The sequence below is a fragment of the Saccostrea echinata genome, unplaced genomic scaffold, assembly GCF_033153115.1.
Source record: "Saccostrea echinata isolate AGI-Se365-2 ecotype Australia unplaced genomic scaffold, CSIRO_AGI_Sech_v1 ptg000030l, whole genome shotgun sequence".
NCBI lineage: Eukaryota > Metazoa > Mollusca > Bivalvia > Ostreida > Ostreidae > Saccostrea > Saccostrea echinata.
Window position 1 is genome coordinate 5,216,069 of NW_026889779.1, and position 22,965 is coordinate 5,239,033.

The following is a 22,965-nucleotide window of genomic DNA, read 5'->3' on the forward strand; positions in this document are numbered from 1 at the left end:
AAAACAGTTCAGGTGGATTGAAATTGAATTTCAATTTTTTTCAGTGAAGAAGAAAATAAATAATGTCTTTTGTCATCCTACAAATAATAAATAAATTCTTTTATGTGAGGCATAGCCATAAATAATCTGATTGGACAAAATTTGCACCCCCCCCCCTTCTAAAATCAAATAGCCGTCCCAACTTTTGTGTGTCCTCAAAATATTGGATAAAAAATTGTTATACAATAATTTCAAACTATACGTATTTGGGAACTGAAATTACGTATTTGTCGTTTCGATCATACAATTATAACTTTGCGAAAAATAGCTCAGGTGGATTGAAAATGAATTTCGAATTGCAATTTCAATCCAATGTTTTCGCAGACGTCCGTGTCAAATTGTACCCGTCCACTTCATTGTATATCATCAAGTGTTTGACTGCGACATATGGAAATGACGTAAGCTGCATATTTCCAATTTTGCCAGTTAATGTTCCGCGGTCTTACATCTAATAAATAAATTTCACATTTACACGCAACATATACTATATTTTGCAAATACATATTTTATTCTAGAACAAAAAATAGGCCTGCGCACAGATGAAATTCACAAGAGGAAAGAAATTCTTTAACATGAAAAACATCCATTTCAGCTTTTTATAGGTCAACAAACAAATGCTCAGTTTACATAATGCTACAATGTACATACAATGCGTTTCCAGTAAAGATCATTGCATTTGTTTCCAACGGGGAAAAAATTAAATGTATAACTGCATGTGATACTTAGTTGAAAAATTAAATTGTTTGATTGTGTCCTAACCAAGTATGAGTTAGATCACAAATCGCTATAATAAAATTCTTCTCCTTTTATCTTTATAAGTAATGTAAGATGCGTTCTTTCATTTCATTAACAAATTGTTCAATGGTAAAGGTTGATGGTTCTCACGAAAGTGTAGAGTGAAAAATTCCTTTTTTATGTTTATAATTACTTTGTTTAACAAAAAGAAATAAAACAAGACAAAATATCTCCTTTCCTCGAAAGGAAGTCAAGATTATAATTTACTATTGGTAATAAGGTAAATAAGTCATGCTTATATATATACACTTAATTATATAACTCTTAAAAATAGTAAGGGGGACCGGTATTTGTACTTGTCTGTACCCTCATATCATATTGACACGTGCTGATAAATGAACGCGACAAAATCGTAACAGTGGGACCATAAAAATCCCCTTCAGATTATCTCAAGTGTGCATGATTTGCAATATTATCACAGGTACAGCACATGTTGTACGTATATCAGCAGAAATAATAAACCACAAATGTTTAACGCCGAGTCCTTGGTATAATTATAGGAGCTTTTCTCCAATAGAATTTTTTGATTATCACAAAAAAGCAATGCCATATTAATCCGATATCACTAAAAATCTATGTGACTCCATTTTCAACAAGGACATCCACTTTTTCCTGTCCCTTCCACTGTGGTCGGACGGACGGTGGTCGATTTCGTTTCCGGTGTTGACTGGGAGGCTATTTTGGTAGCTACAGGAAAGAAAGGCAATAATTTTAAGGTGGCAGAAGTCATGGGTAACTTGTACAAATAAAATACTATTCTAGATTTTACCAGAAGTTATATATCTTTGCTCTGGGAAGACATAATCTTTACAGTGACCCCCTTTTAAAACATATAATCGTGTCAGAACGAAAATAGAATGAAACAAGATGTGTTTGTGAAACACTGATGCCCCCGTATGGCAGCTTATGGCGAAGATTAAAGTTTCTCAAATGCAAGTCAAAATCCAGGCCAAAAGATAAAAATGTTGGTAGCCAAAGAAAGGTCTTGTCTTGAGGAATATACCTGTGAAATTTGAAAGCCCTAGCTGCAACTGTTCAAAAATTATGGCGTAGGTTAAAGTTTTTTAAAAGTAAGTAAAATGTCGAGGTCAAGGTCAAAGTTGTTGGTATCCAAAGGAATGTTTTTTCACAAGGATTACATATGTGAAGTATGAAAGCCCTAGCACGACCATTCAAAAGTTATGGCCAAGGTTAAAGTTTTTCAAAAGTAGGTCAAACTCCTATGTCAAGGTCAAAAGGTCAAAGTGGTTGGTATCCAAAGGAAGGTCTTGTCACAAGGATTACATATGTGAAGTATGAAAGCCCTAGAATCAACCATTCAAAAGTTATGGCCAAGGTTAAAGTTTTTTCAAAAGTAGGTAAAACTCCTAAGTCAAGGTCAAAAGGTCAAAGCGGTTGGTATCCAAAGGAAGGTGATGTCACAAGGATTATATATGTGAAGTAGAAAGCACTAGCTCCAACCGTTCAAAAGTTACAGCCAAGGTTAAAGTTTTTCAAAAGTAGGTCAAACTTCTAGGTCAAGGTCAAAGGGTCAAAGAGGTTGATATCCAGAGGAAGGTCTTGTCACAAGGAATACACATGTGAAGTTTTAAACCCCAAGCACCAACTGTTCAAAAGTTATGGCCAAGGTTAAAGTTTTTCAAAAGTAGGTCAAACTCCAAGGTCAAGGTCAAAGTTGTTGGTATCCAAAGGAAGGCCTTGTCACAAAGAATACACATGTGAAGTTTGAAACCCCAAGCACCAACTGTTCAGAAGTTATGGCCAAGGTTAAAGTCTCATAAAATTTTGCAAAAGTGGGTCAAACTCCAAGGTCAAGGTTTAAAAGGTCAAATATGATGGTACCCAAAGAAAGGTCTTGTCACAAGGAATACACATGTGAAATATGAAAGTCATAGCTCCAACCAATCAAAAGTTATGGGCAAGGTTAAAGTTGACAACAGACAGACAGACAAACAGATAAACAGACAAACAGACAGACAGGACAAAAACAATATACCCCCGCGATCTTTCGATCCGGGGGCATATAAAAAACATTCAAGTTCTGCGACACTAAGAAGAATACCATTAATCTTGAAAACTTTCAAAAATACAAAACTATAATATCTAGAGACAGACCTAGGTTGTTGAAAACTTCTTCGACGTTCATTCCTGTTTTGGCAGACACCTCCATGAACATCAGTCCATTACTACTTGCAAATTCACTGCCCTCCTTAATCAAAAGAACTGGTGTCAAAACTTTGGGAAATGGCATGATAATACAGAGTAAGGATACATTAATACTACAATTTTTCACTTTTACTCATTCTTTGAAAAGATTTCAAGGTCTCATCTTCGAGAACCCTGTGCTCCTTAAAGAAATAGGTCAAAACACTTGGATAGCGAAGATGAAAAATATGAAGGTTGCATTGATGTATAGTGAAGTTTATTTTGGTGAAATTTTGCCAAGAACCTATATTAAAGCTTAATAAACACAAAACGAATGTTGAATCCTAAGTTGATTTAAAAAAACTGAAGTTAACAAAAATCCATACTGATACCAACAGTACTACCGTTCTACAAACAACCAAAAAAAGTCTGACATCATGCATGCATTATACGCAGGTTTGTCCGAGTTAAGTACACTCGGACGTAGCTTCCTTATTGTGTAAGTCATACCTCATAGGGCACATCTCGACAATCGTCAGCTAAATCGCATTTATTTCCCAGCAGCATAATATAATTACAAGATCCGCCAAAATCAATGATCTCCCTTGTCCACCGCTGAGCCTCCTTAAATGAAACCTGTAACATGTACAAAATGGTGCCTCTTACCTCTTTGCTTATGACCCTGTTTTCGCTGGCCATATCGGCCTTATTGCCCACTAAAGCAATGACGATCTGAGAGTTAGCTTGCTGAATGAGCTCCTTAACCCAAGCTTGAGCGCGTGAGAAGGAAGTCTAGAAAAAGAACAGCAGAAATGTGAGTAGCATGCAAAAGTAGACATCTTATAGAGTGCTAACAGGACGTTACACATTAAAGTGTCAAAAATCCGATACCACTTAGAATTATGTATAGTAAATCTATACAAAGCATACATGCCTCTGAAGTGATGTAAAATAAAGCCAAAGAGACAAAAATTAGATAAAAGCAAGTTGAAGCCAAAAACTTCCAGTGATTACACTACAAAAGCAACAAAATTTAAATCTACATACAGTGAAGAATAGTAATTTTCCGAGAATGAAGATACAGATATACTAGACTAAAAATGGAAAGGGTCCCTTAAAAGCCTCGGAAATAAGATCCGCCTTCAAATTACATGGTTTGAGGACCCCTGTCACTTAAACAAATTAAGGTTCGGTATTTGGTACCAGAAATTGATTAATATTAAGTTACTAATCCCTGTGGTGTATAACTTGTCTGGGGTTCGTGGCGATCTTCAAAGTAACTTTCGGTCTTTTGATACTTATGGCATATACCAGTGCAATAAAGAAGGTATTTATGGGAAATTTTTGGTGTGATAATATATTTAAGTAGATGTATAATGTAAAGTAATTCTGTCTAATAATAAAATTAACAATAAATCATACTTAGTTTATATATATATATATATATATATATATATATATATATATATATATATATATATATATATATATATATATATATATATATATATATATATATATAAGAAAATTCAATAATACTATAATGGTATATAATGCTAAAAAAATATATTTTAACCAAAAAAAAAATCATGCTTAAGTAAAGAATTTAAAAAAAAAAAAAAAGAAGAAGAAGTAAATATGGATTTACTGTATAATTAATGAGGATGAATTATTAAAACATAATTTACACGTAAATCGATTTCATGCATATCTGAAAGTGCCTACCAACATTGGAAACATATTTTTGCCACTAAAGACTTAAGTCGTATTACATTTCACCCACCACCCCCTTCACAAAGGATTTTTACAATGTCCATGGTTATTTAAAGATACTGAAAACGACCTTTCTTCACAATAGCAAACATACTCTTGGCTTGTACCCCCTCTTTTGATAGTGGCAGTGTGGGTGTTTGGGATGGGGGAGGCTTGTCAAAATATTTTGCTTGAGTGCTTTTCCTCATCCATTCTTAGAAATTTGCACCCTCTCCTAAATTTGAGAAAGCTTTCAATTTTAGCAACTTTACTTTATACAATGTATGGAATTCAAACTTCCGCCCTATAGCTGAATTGCATTTCATTACAAAAGCCTTTTCTTATCTTCTGAAATTTCAGTGGAACTCAGAATAAAGCCACGACTTTTTTTCCAGTCTCGTGTTTCTTATTAATGTCTGAAAGTCAGTTGCTTATATTTGTATTTTCTTTAAATATCTGGCAATTTATGTTAAATATTGTTTCCTAAATAGCACAATGTCATAATTCTGTGTTGATTGCATTAAACTGAGAGTGGCAAAGGAGTGCTTTATATTGTAATATTTATCAAGTCTTGCTTGTAGAAATTCCTGATATCTACACAATTGTGAATAAAAAAGGCAATATACGCTAAAACAAGGCAATTTTAATTCTTTGGCAGTTCTTATATGATATGACGTACCTGGCTTGTGATGTCATAGACTACCACGGCAGCAGGTGCCCCGCGATAATACATGGGGGCCAAGCTATGGTACCTTTCTTGTCCTGCAGTATCCCAGATGTCGAACTTAACTGTCGCAGACTGCAGGACATTTATCGTTTTTGTCAAATAAGCGGCTGGAATTGAAAACAGAAGCTAAGTATAAGGAATCGCTACTAGAATTAGTAAGAAATAAAAGTATGCCAAAATAGGCTTTAATTTTAGAAAAAAAAAAATAATAACATTGGGAGCCACTAGTCATTTTAAAAATACGAGTAATTTGCGTGATTTTAAAGGATAAAGTTTGAGTTGTGTTTATGAGAGGTTGGAAACTCAAGGTATAGTTAGGCCTAAGGTCTGGCTAAGGTACCTCCAATGGTAGCTTCCCCATTCTCGTTGAATTCCCCTCGAACAAATCTTAAGGCTATGCTACTTTTGCCTACTCCAGACTCTCCCAGCAGAACCAGTTTTATTTGCTTAGACTTTCCCTCGGGGCCGCTCCGTGATCCAGTCGGGGGACCGGAAGCGCGACCATTTGGCCGTCTGTTTGTGCTCATAGCAGTAATACTTTAAACTTTTCCTGAAAGGATAAACAGTTCCGTGTGTGCATACAAGAAAGTTTTAAACAAAAAATAGTTATGATAACACAGGAAATACATATATATAAATTTAGGAGCATCCACGTTCCTTTGAGTTTTATAAGTAAACTTGATTAAAATTTACGTACCAATCAAAATAGTACTCAAGTTTTAACTACATTCTCGAACGTTTCTTAAGAAGTATAAACTGATATAGAAAACAGCCACAGTCATTATTCACGGAATAACATTTTTGACTTCGGGCGGTATTGAAGTATATTTGTGAACATGATCTTACATTCGTGTTGTTTTAAGTGACTACTTCCTGATTGTGGTAGAGACATGAATAAGGTCACAATACTTATTTTCTATGGTCTTTCTCCTGTTACAAGCTTTTATAATAAACAGGTGGTGACGAAAAGGTCTTGTAACCTTTGTTTTATGTAACATCCGAGGTATCTATATCGCGTTCATCTCCTGTCAGTGTAATGTTCAGGTAAATATATTCCACTTATAAGGAGTTGAGATGAAAATTCCAAGAATTTCATAAGTTAGTTGTCCTACATGTATATGTACAATTACCTGTATTTAAATCAACTTGACGAATGACACGACATTAATTAACATGCTCTATTATCTCAAAGTAAATACTATTTTCATAACACATCTATATATGCATACAAAAGTTTAGATGGTTAAAACAGGAATTAAAGATTTTCAAGCAAAACAGTTAGGTTAAACTTTGTAAATTACCTGCTAGTTTTAGCTATCCTCTATGCACACAAATATGTCCATATATTCTATATAATTTCAGTAAATATGCACGATCGGACCGCTGTCTGCCCCATTACGATGATAACATGAGCCAGTCCAGGTAACGCCCCCTTTTCACGAAATGTTTTTCACGATCTGGTCCAAAGGCTGTAACAAATCTTTAAAGAAATTTATATTCGTGTAAGTTTCCGATTCCTGTGGATATTTGTGTTGTGTTCTGTGGTGTGTTAGATTATTCCACAGCAACTATTCACGAGACACTGACAAAAGCAACATATAAATAGGGATGATATCCAAAGTGAAAATTTAAATGTACACGTTGACTCATACGCAGTTTGACCTTAAACTTCGCGTCATAATATCAGTAAAGACTTACGAATGTTAAATTCAAGCTCGCTATCCTTTCATGTTTAATATTAGCACAGTTTGTAATCGATATAAATCATCGATTGAATGGGGTGATTTTGGTGTCGCGGTGTGTCAGGTTTATTTGTTTGTCAATAAAGACAATCGCGACATAACCCCCGACCTTTTAGATAAAAATAAAATCGTCTGCCACCGTGAGATTGGTTGGAATAAATTTATTTAAAATTGAAAGGGAAATATTAGAGTACTTTGCAATACAGATTTTTTTTTCGTCAGTATTGGAAACATTTCCTTTTCAGACAACATGCAGTGCATGTACATGCTATCTCTCATAATAAATAAATATCAGGAAATATAAAAACATTAAACGACATAACATTCATTTAATTACCTTTTTATCAAATTAAAGTGAAAAAGGTTATAAATCCAATGCACACATAAAATGCTTTTCGCACAAGAACTGGCTTAAACCTTCACTAGTCAACTTGTAAGTAAAATTATTTGCTCTTTATACAGTGTATATAATTTACAAGTTTGATTTACCTTTTTTTCCTTGTTATTTTTTATTTATTTTGATAGAATGCTATCAATTATCCCCCCCCCTTTACTGCGTGCCTGGCTGGGATAAGCGGTAGTTGCATCTGCGGTTATATCAGAGTTATTCTAGACATTTGCAGTCAGTACTGCTTTAGGGACAATGAAATTAAAGGAATATTTCTGGACACTGGTCAAGGTTTAACCTTGCAGCTTCGAGCTTACTGACCTCAATTTGCCGACACGCCTTATTACCAGTGATATTTATAGATCCTGAAACGTATGCCAAAATGTCTAATATATAGCTGAAAAGAAGAAACAACACATGTAGACTACTAGTCATAGAAAACTACGACCCGAGAAGACAAGAATATCATAAAATAAGACTTAGAGTAGGAAATTATATTATTTAATTGAAATTCAAATCACTATAGTAATAGAGACAAGGAAAAATTCCCATTAAATTTAGGAAGCAAACAATTACACACCCATCATTTGATGTAAAAAGAAAATTTAAACTAATTAATTCAATTTCACAGGCAAAATATATTGACTTCGAATAGTTTCATGTTTTCTTTAAGAAAAGTTTACTTTTTCTTTTTTCATGTTTTTCTTTCTTGTTCTCGGAAAGTTGAACGAAACACATTTCATCATAAAACAAAAATTGCAAGTTGTATAAAAGTGTATGCCCGACCGTATTATTTTGAAATGGTTTGGATTCTGCCCGATAGATTTAGTGATTATTGCGTGCAATAATTGAATTGATGCGCACATCTAATCTATTGCCCTCATCAATTCAATTGACGCAAACATCTATTCACTTGTTGAACTCAATAATGTGGTGGAATTATTCCTCGCAAAAATTAATTCAGACCTCGGTATAAATGGTTTCTTTACTTCAGTTGAAGATATCTTTAACGATAGGGATGGGTATCGGTTGGAAATTTCGTATTGCGATATATTGCGATATTTGGAACTGTATTGCGATATGTATTGCAATATTTTTAATAACAGTTAAAATGCTCTTTTCTTATTTCATTAATCTCCATTTATAAGCAGAGTGTATAAAGCTTTTATAAATACGATGTAACAAAAAAGTTCTGTTGACTTCACTACAGTTTGGCAAGGAAATGCAACCATACAACAAAAACCTTTACCGTTTGGTACTGTTTGGCACGATTGAAAACGTTTCTGACATCTTAAATTTCATATTTTATTTCAAAAATCTAAAGCCCAAACATTTTACCGGTATATCTGTACTGAAAAAACATATCGCAATACGATATTTTTGTTAGCGAATCGCAATATACCGGAATATCGATATTACTGCGCAGCCCTATTTAATGATATCACAATTTTGTTCGAGGAATTAATGTGCACATCAAATCTTATTTATAAAGAGCAACAATTCACTTAGAGAGATCTTATTTTAATTATGGATGCGTTAATTAAAGATAAATGTATCACTAATTAAACAGTTTCAGTTTATTATTTTATTTTATCATTTAAGTTGCTTTCTTTTAAAGAATCGTTGCGTGCATTAATAGGTGTCTTACTTTAGTGATATTGTTTTCTTGAATCTGTGAAAATTTCACAAATTTTTAAATACAATAAATATGAAAAGAATCCATCCTTAATTGAACTGATCTGCATGCAATATAAATGAAGATATTAATAATTCAATTATTCGTGCATTTTTGCTCTCTTCAATTGAATTATTATGTGCATTTATTCAATTTGTTGATACTTTTAATTCATTTGAAGAGAACAACAAATTAATTATTCTACATTAATTTAGAAAATTAACAATCTCAATTGAATTAATGTATGTAATAATTCAGAATTAAAGATATTAATTATCTTAGGAGATCTTTAAATAAATTGTTCTGTGCATCAAATAAATTGATATTTTCAAATTTTGAAGATAACTTCAATTATTTTGAGTTCATTTTGATTTTTTCATATTCCATACTGTTGCTGGTGCACAAATGTAAAACACCTGCACACTTCATTTTCTACATACAGTGAAAACTGTCTAATGTGACACCTGTGCAATCCAATTCAGTGAATTCTGACCTTTATTTTCATTCCCATTTTACTTTTCTGTCTGTTCTTTACACTTTGTAACCCGACACCCTGTCTATTCCGACACAAAATATGTTTCCCAGTGCATGTCGGATTAGACAGGTTTCACTGTATTGATGAATTTTCCATCTCTTTTCACAAATTCCACAATTCAAGAGACTTTCTTTTAGACTGTCACTTTAAAACATACTCAAATTCCTTCTTTACATGTTTGCTCATTAATTTTTTCAAGAATTTTTTTTATCTAAAGAATTCAAACCAAAATTTTCCACTATCCTTGTATCAGTAAAAAACTACATTAGTTAACTTATTTGGAAATTACAACATTTATTCTGCAAATTACGCCAATAAAATGGACACCACCAAACATGAACTTTTATGTAAATAATTCAGGCTCTGAATCCCATATGATGGGAAACTACCAACAGTTGTTCAAAATCAATAAGAAAATTACTATTTTAATAACACTTTAATAAAAACTAAACTCTACACCAATCATTTCCAATTATATAACAATTCAATACAAAGTTAATTGAGCACTAGGTGAAATGCCAACAGATAATATCACAGATCAGGCTTTGGCAAAGAAAAGAAGAAAGTTCTGACTAGTCCATCATTTCTGATTCCGTTTTCTTCTTCCTCTGGCCTTGATACTTGACCTTCGCCTCTCCCTGAACTTTGAACTTTTGTCCTTGATTTCCTCTTTACTGTCCTTGACCAGGGTCCTAAGTTTTGTACTTTCTGTCACTTGGGGTATCTTTCCTCGTTTCCTCATTAATCTGATTATATACCCAGTCCCCCCAAGTGTGACAGCATAACGGATAGGAGATATCAATTTGTACAGTAAAAATGCCAGCAAATAGTCTCCAAGGCCTGAAGAATGGAATGGTTTCATCATTGTTTCACTGAGTCCCAGTTTCTCCAGCAGTGATATTACATCTACACCACTGAAAGGTAAAATATTTTCCAGTAAAACATGGTTATAGCAAACACACTTATAATAAATTGACGCATTCACGCTTACAGCGAAGTGATTTTCATTCCCAGTATGAGTGGCTTTGAAATATAACTTTGTTCCAAGTAATTCTTGATGGAAAAAAAATCAAGAAACTCAAGAAGCAGCATGTATATCAGATCACTTTTCTAAAATCTGAAACTACATGATTTGAGGATGTTTTAAATTTTGATTAATTGTTATAGATCTTTTAAAAAAAATCTATCAATTTGGACTCCCATTAATTGTGACAACTTGAAATAATGTAGAAACAAACCATTACTCACCATCTTACAATGATGTAAAAGAGCCCATACCAAAATATTGAAGTCAGAACCTCAACAATGATAAGTACTTTGCCATGTTCTTTGTAAGTTTGTTTGAACCTCTGAAAGACTGAAAGTTTCTTTACGGCAGTATCAGCAGCTGTCATGCTGTCTTGGCTGGTGTTTGGGGTCTCTTTTGGGTCTTCCTCAGGGTTTGCTTTGGACCCCTGTTCATTCTGAGGTTTCTGTGGTGTGTTAGATGAGGAATTACTGTACAGTCTGCATATACTGTGGCAGTGAAAGGATGCAGTGGGCTTTAAATGGTTAATTTTTTGATGACTTGCTGAGAAGCTGATTAAATGATGGCCTGTATGTCAAAATAAAAGCATTTTAATTATGTTAGATTGAAATAGCAGGCCTGTAGAAGGGGGGGGGGGCTTTTTTCAGAGTATACTATTTTGCTATAGAAAATCTTCCTTTAGATACTGGTTCCCCCCCTCCCCTCCCCACTTTTTGATTTTCATATAAGGTCGTGCACTGGCAAATTTCACGATTTGGACAGTAAATTACCCTTTTTTGCTGTCAGGCAATTTTGGGAAGTCCCTCCCCTTTTTGGTCAGTTTAGGTTTTTTTTTTTTGCTTGTCAGATTTTTTTTTTTGCTTGTCAGATCTTTTTGAAGTTGCCCCCCCCCCCCCCGCTTTTGAAACTGTTTCAACAGGCCTGAATAGAACTAGTTTTCAAGCTGCAATTTTCAGGAATAAAAATTTACAGTCCAATATTTGTTTGCAAGCCAAAAGTGTATGGTTTGAATTACACCCAAACATACTATTACAAGCATTTTTTCAAAAGTTAATAGTACTTAAACAGGTGATATTTTTGGAACATCAAAAATTTTGGTTTTTGTCATTGTTAACTATTGTGTACTAAGACATCTATTATAGTGATTTTTGGGAGAGCCGTGCCCTTGTGCTCGTAATTTACATAAATGAAATATTTATAAAATAAGTTACGAAGTCTCCTGTGAAAGTAATATAGTTTCTTTCGACCTCACAACTACAGGATACCCTCATGTGTCACAAAAAGGCATTATTCTACCTTACTAAGTACTATGTACAACAGTACAAGGACTGCAACAGTGCAACGTGGGAATTTGCAAAAATGATGAGGTGATATTTGACTGCCTTCGACTACTACATACTATTATTACCATTAATGCTTCTCAAGACACCTGAAGAAAATGTTCTGACACTCTTTTGTGTAAACCTTAACAACACAGAGTGTTGTTGAAGCATCCGACGGCAACCTGTGAGAGACGACATCGCTACTTTCAATTTCAGCCAGGGTAATGGTAAAAGCAGTTCACAATTCGACCGACATCTGGAAGATACATATACCAACATGCGAACTACTAATCGTTAATTAACTTACCATCTACTGTTTATATTTTGGTGCATGAACTTGTAAATCACTCGGTAAACAATGTACAGAAGAAATTAAAGACATTGAAAAGTAAGGGTCAGGGTGTTACAGTCTGAATATCAAAAGCATTGATGATAAGCAAACATCATTGGTGGGTCCGTTTTCATTTACAATACACTATAGTGTATATAGTATATCTACTTTACATAAATTATCACCAATCAGACGAGAACATTTCTCTTAATTATAAGTGCATTAAACATTATAAACTGAAAGGGGAGAGGTATATTTTAACAGTTTTACAGATTATCGCACCATTCTCAGGCAATCTCCATATTTCCCCCGTCTTCAGCAAGAGACTGTAAAAGCCTATCAAACTGCCACTGCACACCTATTATAACTGCAATGTTCACAAGTGATTCTTGTATTTTTATTTTTTGTTTTAATTCTTGTAAGCAAAAAGGAAATCTATAGGCAATTTTAAGGCTTTATTGTTTAGACAATGCTGTCCTTGAATACTTGCAGAAATTTTTAAAATTCACATAAAACTCCGATGGTTTGATAATTGGTTTAGTTTCTTTTCTGTGGTCTTTTGACAGTTGTTCCTCGTTTGCAATCTGAGATAAACAAAGATCATGACAAAAACACAAGGCTGTTTCCTTGTCGTTAGTTGTATTCTGTTTACTATTGTTGTTGTTCTTTGAGTTCACATCAAGGGTGCTCTCTATCTTCCTTGAGAAAGGCACCTTTCGTTGATTTTGAATAGAATCACAGGGTAAATGCTTAGTTTTTCTGTCACATTCATCTGTGATCTTCCTAGTATCCACTGTTCCAATATGAATAGGTATTTTAGAATTTGCCTCAAATGGTCTCGACACAGAATCCGCTGAGCTCTGTTCAGTTCTTTTGTTTTGTATAGATTTTGTTGATGGTGAAGAGTTAAACCCACACCCTGTACAGCTAGAAGACAGAGACTTTTCTGTGGTAACCTGCTTCTCCTCACTCTCTCCTGGATTGATACATGAACTGCTGTCTGGTCCCTTAATGTTTGAAGTTACAGATTCCAACCTTGCTCTTTTTGCTGAGGGTTCATTTACAGAACTAGAATCGGTAAGAATCTAAATGAAGATACAGAAAATAAATTACTAGTACATGTATATTATTTATAATACAGTGCACATGTATGAAAATTTACCAGCTCATTATCTGTTTCATGCAAGTACAAAAGCCTGTAGAATGCAGGGGTGCTGGGGAGGGGGGATGGACTACTTCTTTCTGAATATTTTGCTATAGTAAATTTTCATTTAGATCCTGGGTGCCCCTCCCCCCTTTCTACTCTTTGCTGCTGTAAGGTCAAGCAGGTCCACGATTTGGGCAGTTATTATTAATTTTTTTTTTAATTATTATTTTTTAAAAATTTTTTTTTGTTTGTTTGTCAGATTATTTTGGGAAGTTGCCCCCCCCCCAACTTTTTGGACAGTTTTAGATTGGTTTTTCTTTTTTTTGGCTTGTCAAATTTTTTTTTGGAAGGTGGGCCATCGTCCCCCCCCCCCAACCCCCAACCCCCTTTAAAACCATTGCTACAGACCTGGCAAGTGTATCTTATTGTTTGTTTCAGTCTACCTCAATGAAATTACTCCATTCATCTGGCAGACTGTTACTGATGTTGTAGAGTAGCATTCCCCCATAGCCAGCCCCCCCCTCCCCAAATCTGAACTATAGAGTTGGATTTCACCCTGAGGGGAAATCTCACAATAGAGCCAAATTTCCCCCTCATTCTTTCTCAGAGTGGGATTTCCCCCCTTGTATCAATGCTTATATCGTATCCACAAAATTCTGGCTAAAAGTTTATATGAAAGTCAACAGATTTCTAAAAGAAATTTGAGTGCTTTCAATTCAAGAATTGTCAAACGAAGTATTAAATCTTAATATATTTAGTTTAAATGAATACATTCAACCCAAAATTTTAACTCATAGAAAATTGTAAAATTAGTCATTTAAAAAATCCTAAGACTCAACGTCAACATCTCTCTCTATGTGAAGATACCTGTTTGTTCAGGAATTTTAAAATGTATATCAGGCCACATTTAGTGATTTAATAATATGTTGGCCCTCTAAAGGCCTAGTATTCTATTTATGGATTGATCCTTTTGACAAAGACAATAATTTATGTTATTGTTAGATTCCACATACCATTTTGAGTTTTTAAATCGAATACTTCTTCAAAGGATAAAAGCCAAGACCAAACAAGAGGCCCATGGGCCACATTGCTCACCTGAGTACTGTGGCTAGGAAAAAAGCAAAAATCAGTTCAGTATTGAAAAGCTTTAATGCATAAGTGGTGCCAACCTACCCCTAAAAAGGGCTCACTTAAGCTTTCAGCTCAGGTGAGCAAAAAACAAAAGGCCCATGGGCCACAATGCTCACCTGAGTAACTTTGCCCCTGCTGTTCTTCACAAGATTTTCCCCTTTTAATACTTATTGTGGCCCCACCCTACCCCCGGGGGGTCATGATTCAAACAATTTAGAATCTACACCACCTGAGGATGCTTCCATATAAGTTTCAGATTTTCTGGTCCAGTGGTTCTTGAGAAGAAGATTTTTAAAGATTTTTTCTATATACATGTATTTCGATGTAAAACGTTGATTCTTCATTGTGGCCCCACCCTACCCCCGGGGGTCATGATTTGAACAATTTAGAATCTACACTAACCAAGGATGCTTCCTTATAAGTCTCAGCTTCTCTGGCCCAGTGGTTCTTGAGAAGATTTTTAAAAAAATTTCCTATATATTTCAATGTAAAACTTTGATTCCCCATTGTGGCCCCACCCTACCCCCGGGGGTCATGATTTGAACAATTTAGAATCTACACTACCCAAGACTGCTTCCATATGAGTATCAGCTTTTTCTGGCCCAGTGGTTCTTGAAAAGAAGATTTTTAAAGATTTTTCCTATATATTTTAATGCTTTGTTTTAAAACTTTGATTCCCCATTGTGGACCCATCCTAACCCCAGGAGTCATGATTTGAACAATTTAGAATCTACACTACCCAAGGATGCTTCCACATAAGTTTCAGCTTTTCTCGCCCAATGATTCTTAAGAAGAAGATTTTTTAATGACCCCATCCTATTTCTGTCATTTCTTGATTATCTCCCATTGTAAGGGGGCTTGGCCCTTCACTTTTACAATTTAAACTCCCCTTCACCCAAGGATACTTTGTACCAACTTTGGTTAAAATTGGCCCAGTGATTCTTGAGAAGAAGTTGAAAATGTGAAAAGCTTACAGACGGACAGACAGACGACGGACAACAGGTGATCAGAAAAGCTCACTTGAGCTTTCAGCTCAGGTGAGCTAAAAATCATTTCAAATAATTCCATGGATACAGTTAAAAATTTGTTAAACTGATTACATAGTACCCTTTTTTTTAAAAGCCAGTTTGACCAGTTGAAAAGAATAAGAGTTTAATGCTTCAAACAAATTGATGGTCATTTACTGAGAAAAAGGGAAATTCAAAATTTTCAATTTTCATAATAATAATTCATATTTCCAATGTAACTTGCTGCCTTTCTGAAGAATGGACACTTCTAACAATGTGTCACCCCCTTCCTTCCATGTATATGTATAGCCATGATATTTTATTGGGGGAAAATTTGGCTCTGGGGCAAATTGCACTGTATAGTAAATATAAACTATTACACATGGCAAGAAAATTTCCATGGGGAAAATCCTACTCTAGAGTAATTTTTCCATGGGGGAAATCCTGCTTTAGAGCCAATTTTCTGGTGGGGATATATTTAAATCCTACTCTAAGAGCCAGTTTTCTGGGGGAAAAGATTTTACAGAGGAAAGCCTACGTACTCTACAAGACCAGTAAATCTTTTATTTAAATAATTTCTTCTAGGTTCATGTAGTTAAAAGTTCTATTAAAAACTTTTTAATAGCTTTAAAATCTTCATGCCAATGTTTTGTAACTTCTTAATTAGACATTTACTTGGCTTTGTAATATGTTTTCTGTCTTTCTCTGCAGGTACAGGGCACAAGCATTGGAAAATTGCTCTTGGCCCCTCAGGTCCAAGATGTCCTCCATGCTCTTAATTTCCTCCTCTGACAGAAAATGAATCAGTTTAGCATCATCAAAATGTTTGAAAGGGCAACCTCCTCTACTTCCACATGACGGAATAAATTCCTTGAAAAAAATGAACAAAAATATAAGAATTTACTCTGAAATCTTTAAACCTTTATCTTTTATATTCCCTCACTAGTGTGACTTCAGGAAAATATTCATAACCATTCATCCTCACAATGTCAGAAGTCCTGAATAAACACGTTGCAGTTGGACCCCTGACAAATTTCATTTGATCTCTTGTGGGCTGACTGCAGCGACGTCTTTTGGGGAAATTACAAATCTTGATTGTTTCTCATCTCTCAACCAATCACAATAAGCATTTCGTTGATAAACAATGCATAACACATGCATTTTAGGTGTCAACTGATTCCTTTCTGTTTACATTATCTATCTACTTCAATTTGATTGGTGCTTTTCAATGAGAGAAGCAAGCCCAAAGATATCATTACAAATGAAATTTGTCAGGGGTCCAACAGCAATGTGTTGACTCAGGACCCCTGACATTGTGAGGATGATAACCATTGGACTAGATGCAGGGATGGATGCAGGCACACACTCATATGTCAATGAGCTGCTATATGACCCCTTTGCAACTTTATTGCAGGAAAATAAAAGTTTCTGACACAAGTACAAGCTGACAAAATTCATTCGCAAGTTGACAAGATAATTTACAGACTTTGCTAATGCCCTATACCAACCTGTAGAGAGATGCAGCAGTGAGCCCTGTAATTGATATGAGATCCCTCCAGTCCGTACAGATGCCTAATACTATACTGGTACCTCCTCTCGTTCCCCTCCCACTTGTGAGAACAGCCACTGTTAGGATCACTGACTCTGCTGTAATAATACCTCCAGAAATGTAAAGCCTCATGAACAGGCATACCTATTTCTTTTAAAAACAAGGTCAGCTGGATCTAGAAAAAGCAAAGTGTATTAAAATATTTTCCATCATTTTTCTTTTAATATAATCTTTTTATTTATTACACATATAAAACAGCATAGCATTACATATACCAGTAAAAAGAACAAGGTTCACTTAGGGCCATTTTTGGCCATGTGAATTTCGGATTTTTTGCCTCTGTGAATTTCTGAAAAATCAAAACTACTCAGTTTCAGTTGAAATTCATAAAATTTCACTTGGACCCTTCGTGACTGCATATCTATTAAAAATGACATAATTTTCTTGCTAATCCATGTATTATGATGTCATGAATTGTGTAACTATCCTCAAATCCTGAAATTTCTTCAAAAATGGCCAAGAATTTAAGCAGTTTTTCAATATTTTGCATAGACCTCAACCTCTGATCCAAAATGTTCAATTATATAATGAAAGGACTATTTTAGAAGAATATATAACATGATTTATTTTTTGGATGGAGGGGTGAGCTCATATTTTAATTCTTCACTGAAAGTATTATAATATTTTAATATTTTTATTCTTTGCTGAAAGTACTCAAATACACCCATTTTATTAAAAAGTTAGGAACATCGCAATTTCACAAAGCCTGTTTTTCAATATCAGGACCCTGAGAGGAAACCTTTTGTTAGGAAATGAAAGCACCAAGTCTTTACTTTACTTTGATGTTTGAAATGGAACATTGGGACTTGGTCAGTTAATCAGTATATGGACAGGGCTATTTCATGGACAAAGTGAACCTAGCTCTTTCTTCAACTTTCCTGCAAAACTCTCATATAATCATGAAGTAGATCTTTGGTACATCCTAAATACATTGTAGATATTCTGGAAATGAACTTCTAGAGCATTCAAAAATTTAGCAATATTTTCCTCATGACCTGGTTATAATAATATACAAAATAGTGCATTTGACACCAAGTTTCAATATGAAGCTGTTTTAATATATAGAGGATATTCAATGTTTTGTAGTTGGATATGGAATTTATTTCAGAGTGGGACAGGATTTTTTTTATATTTTCATGAGTGCGAAGCATGAGTGAAAATATCAAAAAATCCTGTCTCACAAGTGAAATAAATTCCATATCCAACTTCAAAACATTGAATTTTCTGTTTATTACATTTTCTTTGATTTTCCTTTGCCTCTGTCTTTTCTGAACACAGTGTCAAAGGCTGTGACTTCATAGTTGATGGTTGAGACATCATAGCTTAGCAATTATTGTGAGATTGAAAACATTGTAACATAAATTTTAGCAACATATTTGGGAAGAAATTGGCAGTTTTTGTCTCTATCAAGATGTTTTAGTTACTATTTTTATCTTATGAAAGGCCAGAAGTTATTTTTACTTACTTTGATATCCTTTCACACTAGGGCTGGGTATCGGCTGGAAATTTCGTATTGTGATATATTGCAATATTTTTAACTGTATTGCAATATGTATTGCAATATTTTCAATGACAGTTAAAATGCTCTTTTTCTTATTATATCAAACTCCATATATAAGCAACCTGTGTAAAACTATTATAAATATACATTGTTACAAAAAAAAATTGATTTCACTACAGTTTTGGAACAAAATGCAACCATACAACAGCAACTTTACCGTTTGGTACTGTGTGGTATGATTGAAAACGTTCTGACATATTACATTTCATATTTTACTCAAGAAATCTAAAGCCCAAGCAGTTTGCAGGTATATCAGTACTGGAAAAACGTATTGCAATATGATATTTTTTGTCAATGAATTGCGATATACATATGTACCAGAATATCGATATTATTGCACAGCCCTATTTCACACTGTGAGAGAATATCACTTTGGTATCCTTTCACACTCTGACAGAATATCACTTTTATTCTATAAATAAATCACAGTATTTCACTGTTTAAAATGTAATAAACATGTATATCCTTACACACTGATACATCATCAATGTGATGCATCCTCAGTGTATTTTGTTAGTGTGACACATTCTCACTGTATATCAGGATACATTTCAAGTTCATTTTAAAATTGTGATAAGTGAATTTTTGGTGCAAAACATCCTTAGTGTACATAATGTTATATCCTCAGTGTATATTATGATACATACCGGTATTCAGTGTATACTATTATACATCCTCAGTGTATACTATGAAAAATCCTCAATCTATACTATGATGCATTCTCAGTGTATATTATAATACATCCTCAATGTCTACTATAATAATTTCTCAGTATAAACTATGATACATCCACAGTGTGTACCATGATACATCCTCAATTTGTACTATGATACATTCTCAGTGTAAACTAATATACATTCTCAGTGTATACTTATGATACATTTTCAGTGTTAACTATGACACATCCTCGATGTATACTATGATACATCCTCAGTGTATTTAAGTGTGATACTTTCTCAGTGTATAAGTTAGGTATATGCTCAGTGTATGTTTAAGGCAACATAACACACTCTCAGTGTATATGTGTACACAGTGGACATACCCTGGAATGGTGCTGAAGTCTGTGGTTTTCATGAAGATTCTGAAATAGCACTGACATACATGGTGGGAAGAATTTGCTCTCTGACATCACTTCCTGTTGTCCCAGTGAAGAGGAGGTTACAAAAGACATATCAGCAAATGGCTTGTAGTTATTCCTTAATATTACCTACACACATATATATTAAAACATGAATTTATTTATGAAATATCTCTGTGCCCAAACTACAAACTAAGAAAAAAAAATACTTGTATTAATGAATTAAAAAAAAAAATAAATGATGACATTTTCCGAGATTTCTTAAAAAGACTCCAATTCTGCATTGAAAAAAATAAAGCTTGAGAGAGATTTTAGGGAATTGAGACCCTTTACCTGCAATTGGTGTCTGAGTATTCTACAGCGCTTATCCAAGCTTCCCTGCATGGATTTACATTTCTGTAAGCCATGACGAAGAATGAGCATAAAGCAGTGTTCCAGCACATCATGTAGGTAACAGTATGGTACATCGGCCTGTCCATGTTGAATGGTTACCACTCTCTTGGCAACTAATTGTGGTACAACAGAAAATGGGACGTGGAAGGAGAAATTGTCTTTTTTGTCGTGACTGAATGAAACAACCTTCCTCCAGCTTCTATGGGAACTCTTTATCTGTGATAGAATACTCTGAATTTGGTACACGAAGGAGAAGTCTGAAGATAAGGGATGTATGGAATCCTGTAGTTTCTTTAGCTTTGATTCAAAATAAGATAAATACCTACAATTCAATTGCCATGATAATTTAAAGTATATGCATATGATCTACTTTACGTATATTTATTTTAGCATGATTCATACTTTAGAGTCTAGCTATGTCACAATTTTCTGTTTGTAATTTATAAAAACCTGCAAAATATAATTTTATAGAAATATATGCTACATAAAAAATTTGATGATATTTATTCATGATTGTGCCAAATAGTTCTTTATCTATCTTTGTGTTAAGTTTTGAAAATGAGAAAAAGTACCTGTATAGTACAAGTACGTAATGAGAATTACCAACATTCAACTTAAATACTTTTCACAGGATTTTAGCATTCATACCCAGATAATTCTGTATCATTCATGCTCTTTAGTCTAAATTGGAACAGTCTGGTCTCAGCTTGGAGAAGAAAATCACAGGTATCAGCCTCATTTGCCAGCAGAAGTCTACAAAAACAAATCATTTGTAATTTTTGTATACAATATCTTGGATAGCAATGCAAGTGATTTCAAGCTAAAGACGCAAGTGAGCTAATCTTGAATGAAGTTTGTCAAGCATTATTTGACTGTCTGTAATCCTAATTTACCAGAACCCAAGTCAACTCAATTTTAAAATTCATACTTTTTTTTTTTTTTTTTTTTTTTTTTTTTAATCATATTCTAATTCCTTTCCTGGAATTCACTGATATCAAAAAAACAAGTCCCCAGAGAAAATAAGACCCACATGATTTTCATGTCTGTCTCTTGGTATACTGGTTAAATCACACTACATATGTATTTTGAGTATTTTTACAATTTAAACTACCCTTCACCCAAAGATGCTTTGTACCAACTTTGGCTAAAATTGGCCAGTAGTTGTTGAGAAGTTGAAAATGTGAAAAATTTACAGACGGAAGGACAGACAGATGGATGGATACCAAACAACAGGTGATCAGAAAAGCTCACTTGAGCTTTCAGTTCAGATGAGCTAAAAAAGAATGACACATCCTCTGGTCATAAGTAATCTAGAGCATGTAGAGTGACATTGAATTTGCCATGCACAGACAAAACCCATGCCCTTGCAACGATGGAGTTTCAAAGCAGCCAGCATTTTAACATGATTCAAACAGCTTATTTAGAACAATTTGTCCTGTATATATACTATAAAAAGCAAACCTCAAAGTAAAATGGGAAATGATATCTTTATGGGACCCTTCAAGTAACACATCAGAATCTATCACAACATCCTGGTCGGACAAAATCGACATGAAGTCGTCTATCTGGTTTCCACATTTTAAAACTCTTAATAAGAATTTCAATCTAATCCTTGCAAAATGCTCAAAGTTTTTTAAGGCTACAACGCCTCTTGGTGATTCAAAATAAAACATAATCTGGAGGGAGTTCTACTTTCGTTTTGTGTCAGTGTAAACAAATGTACCAAATGTACCTTCGTGTATTAGAGAGTATAATGTGGCACGGGTAAAAGTAGATGTGTATAGCAGATACCGTATAATTGCACACATTGCAGACTTGGGAGGGGGAAGCAAGGTTACAAGGGGAAAAAGTACATCAGTCACAAGAACACAAATATTCATGGGAATTTGCATATGTGGCATATATATTCAGTAACATATCTTATCACAGGTGATTTGCTCTATTTGTATATAGTTTCATTGAAATTCAAATTGTACGCTACATTCAGCTATCACCAATGATCACAGGTTGCATTCGCGTGAAAGAATGGGGCGTACAAGGCGAGGGCAATTCCAAGCTCTGAGACAATATATTTCAATTTTCTACTTCTACCGGTATAAGCGTCCACCGTCAAAATGCTGACTATTATACCACTAGGTGTGCACATGATAAAAAAATATATTGTGATGGTCTATTTACGGGTGAGTTTTAAAAAAAATTTCAATGTTCATGGAAAAGTTTTATTTTTCAAAATTTCTGCATTTCTGAGAATTTTATTTTGCTGTTAAAATGTGCTGTTTTGATAAATATGTATGTAATTTAAACCTTTATGATCAATTAGACTAAAATAAAGTTTTGTGGTTTTTTTTTCATAAAAAAGGTTTTATACAATGGAATGAATAGTATTATGTAAGAAATCAAAATATTGTACAGAACGACAATAATGTAATTTTGCTTCAATCAAAGTCTCTAAATAGTTCTTCCATCGCAAATATGAACAACAAAAGTTTATAAATGATCTTTTTTTCTGTCATTGAAATTGTTAATTACAATTTTGCCACAAAAAAATTCCGACTTCAAAG

At 34.0% G+C, this 22,965-nt stretch overlaps 1 protein-coding gene across 1 annotated transcript; it reads right to left on the reverse strand.

Moving 5' to 3' along the window:
* Nucleotides 1–521: 521 nt before the first annotated feature.
* On the reverse strand, nucleotides 522–22,077 carry LOC133196137 (uncharacterized). Its single transcript, XM_061332070.1, has 16 exons — nucleotides 21,866–22,077; nucleotides 21,053–21,157; nucleotides 20,345–20,726; nucleotides 19,976–20,140; nucleotides 17,272–17,487; nucleotides 16,439–16,633; nucleotides 12,947–13,563; nucleotides 12,225–12,403; nucleotides 11,047–11,392; nucleotides 10,380–10,712; nucleotides 5,799–5,995; nucleotides 5,411–5,565; nucleotides 3,646–3,771; nucleotides 3,490–3,615; nucleotides 2,950–3,043; nucleotides 522–1,521 (listed from the first exon to the last, which is right to left on the reverse strand). Exons 1-16 carry the CDS (start codon nucleotides 22,075–22,077, stop codon nucleotides 1,424–1,426), a joined length of 3,546 nt encoding a protein of 1,181 aa, XP_061188054.1. The 3' UTR covers nucleotides 522–1,423.
* Nucleotides 22,078–22,965: the final 888 nt, after the last annotated feature.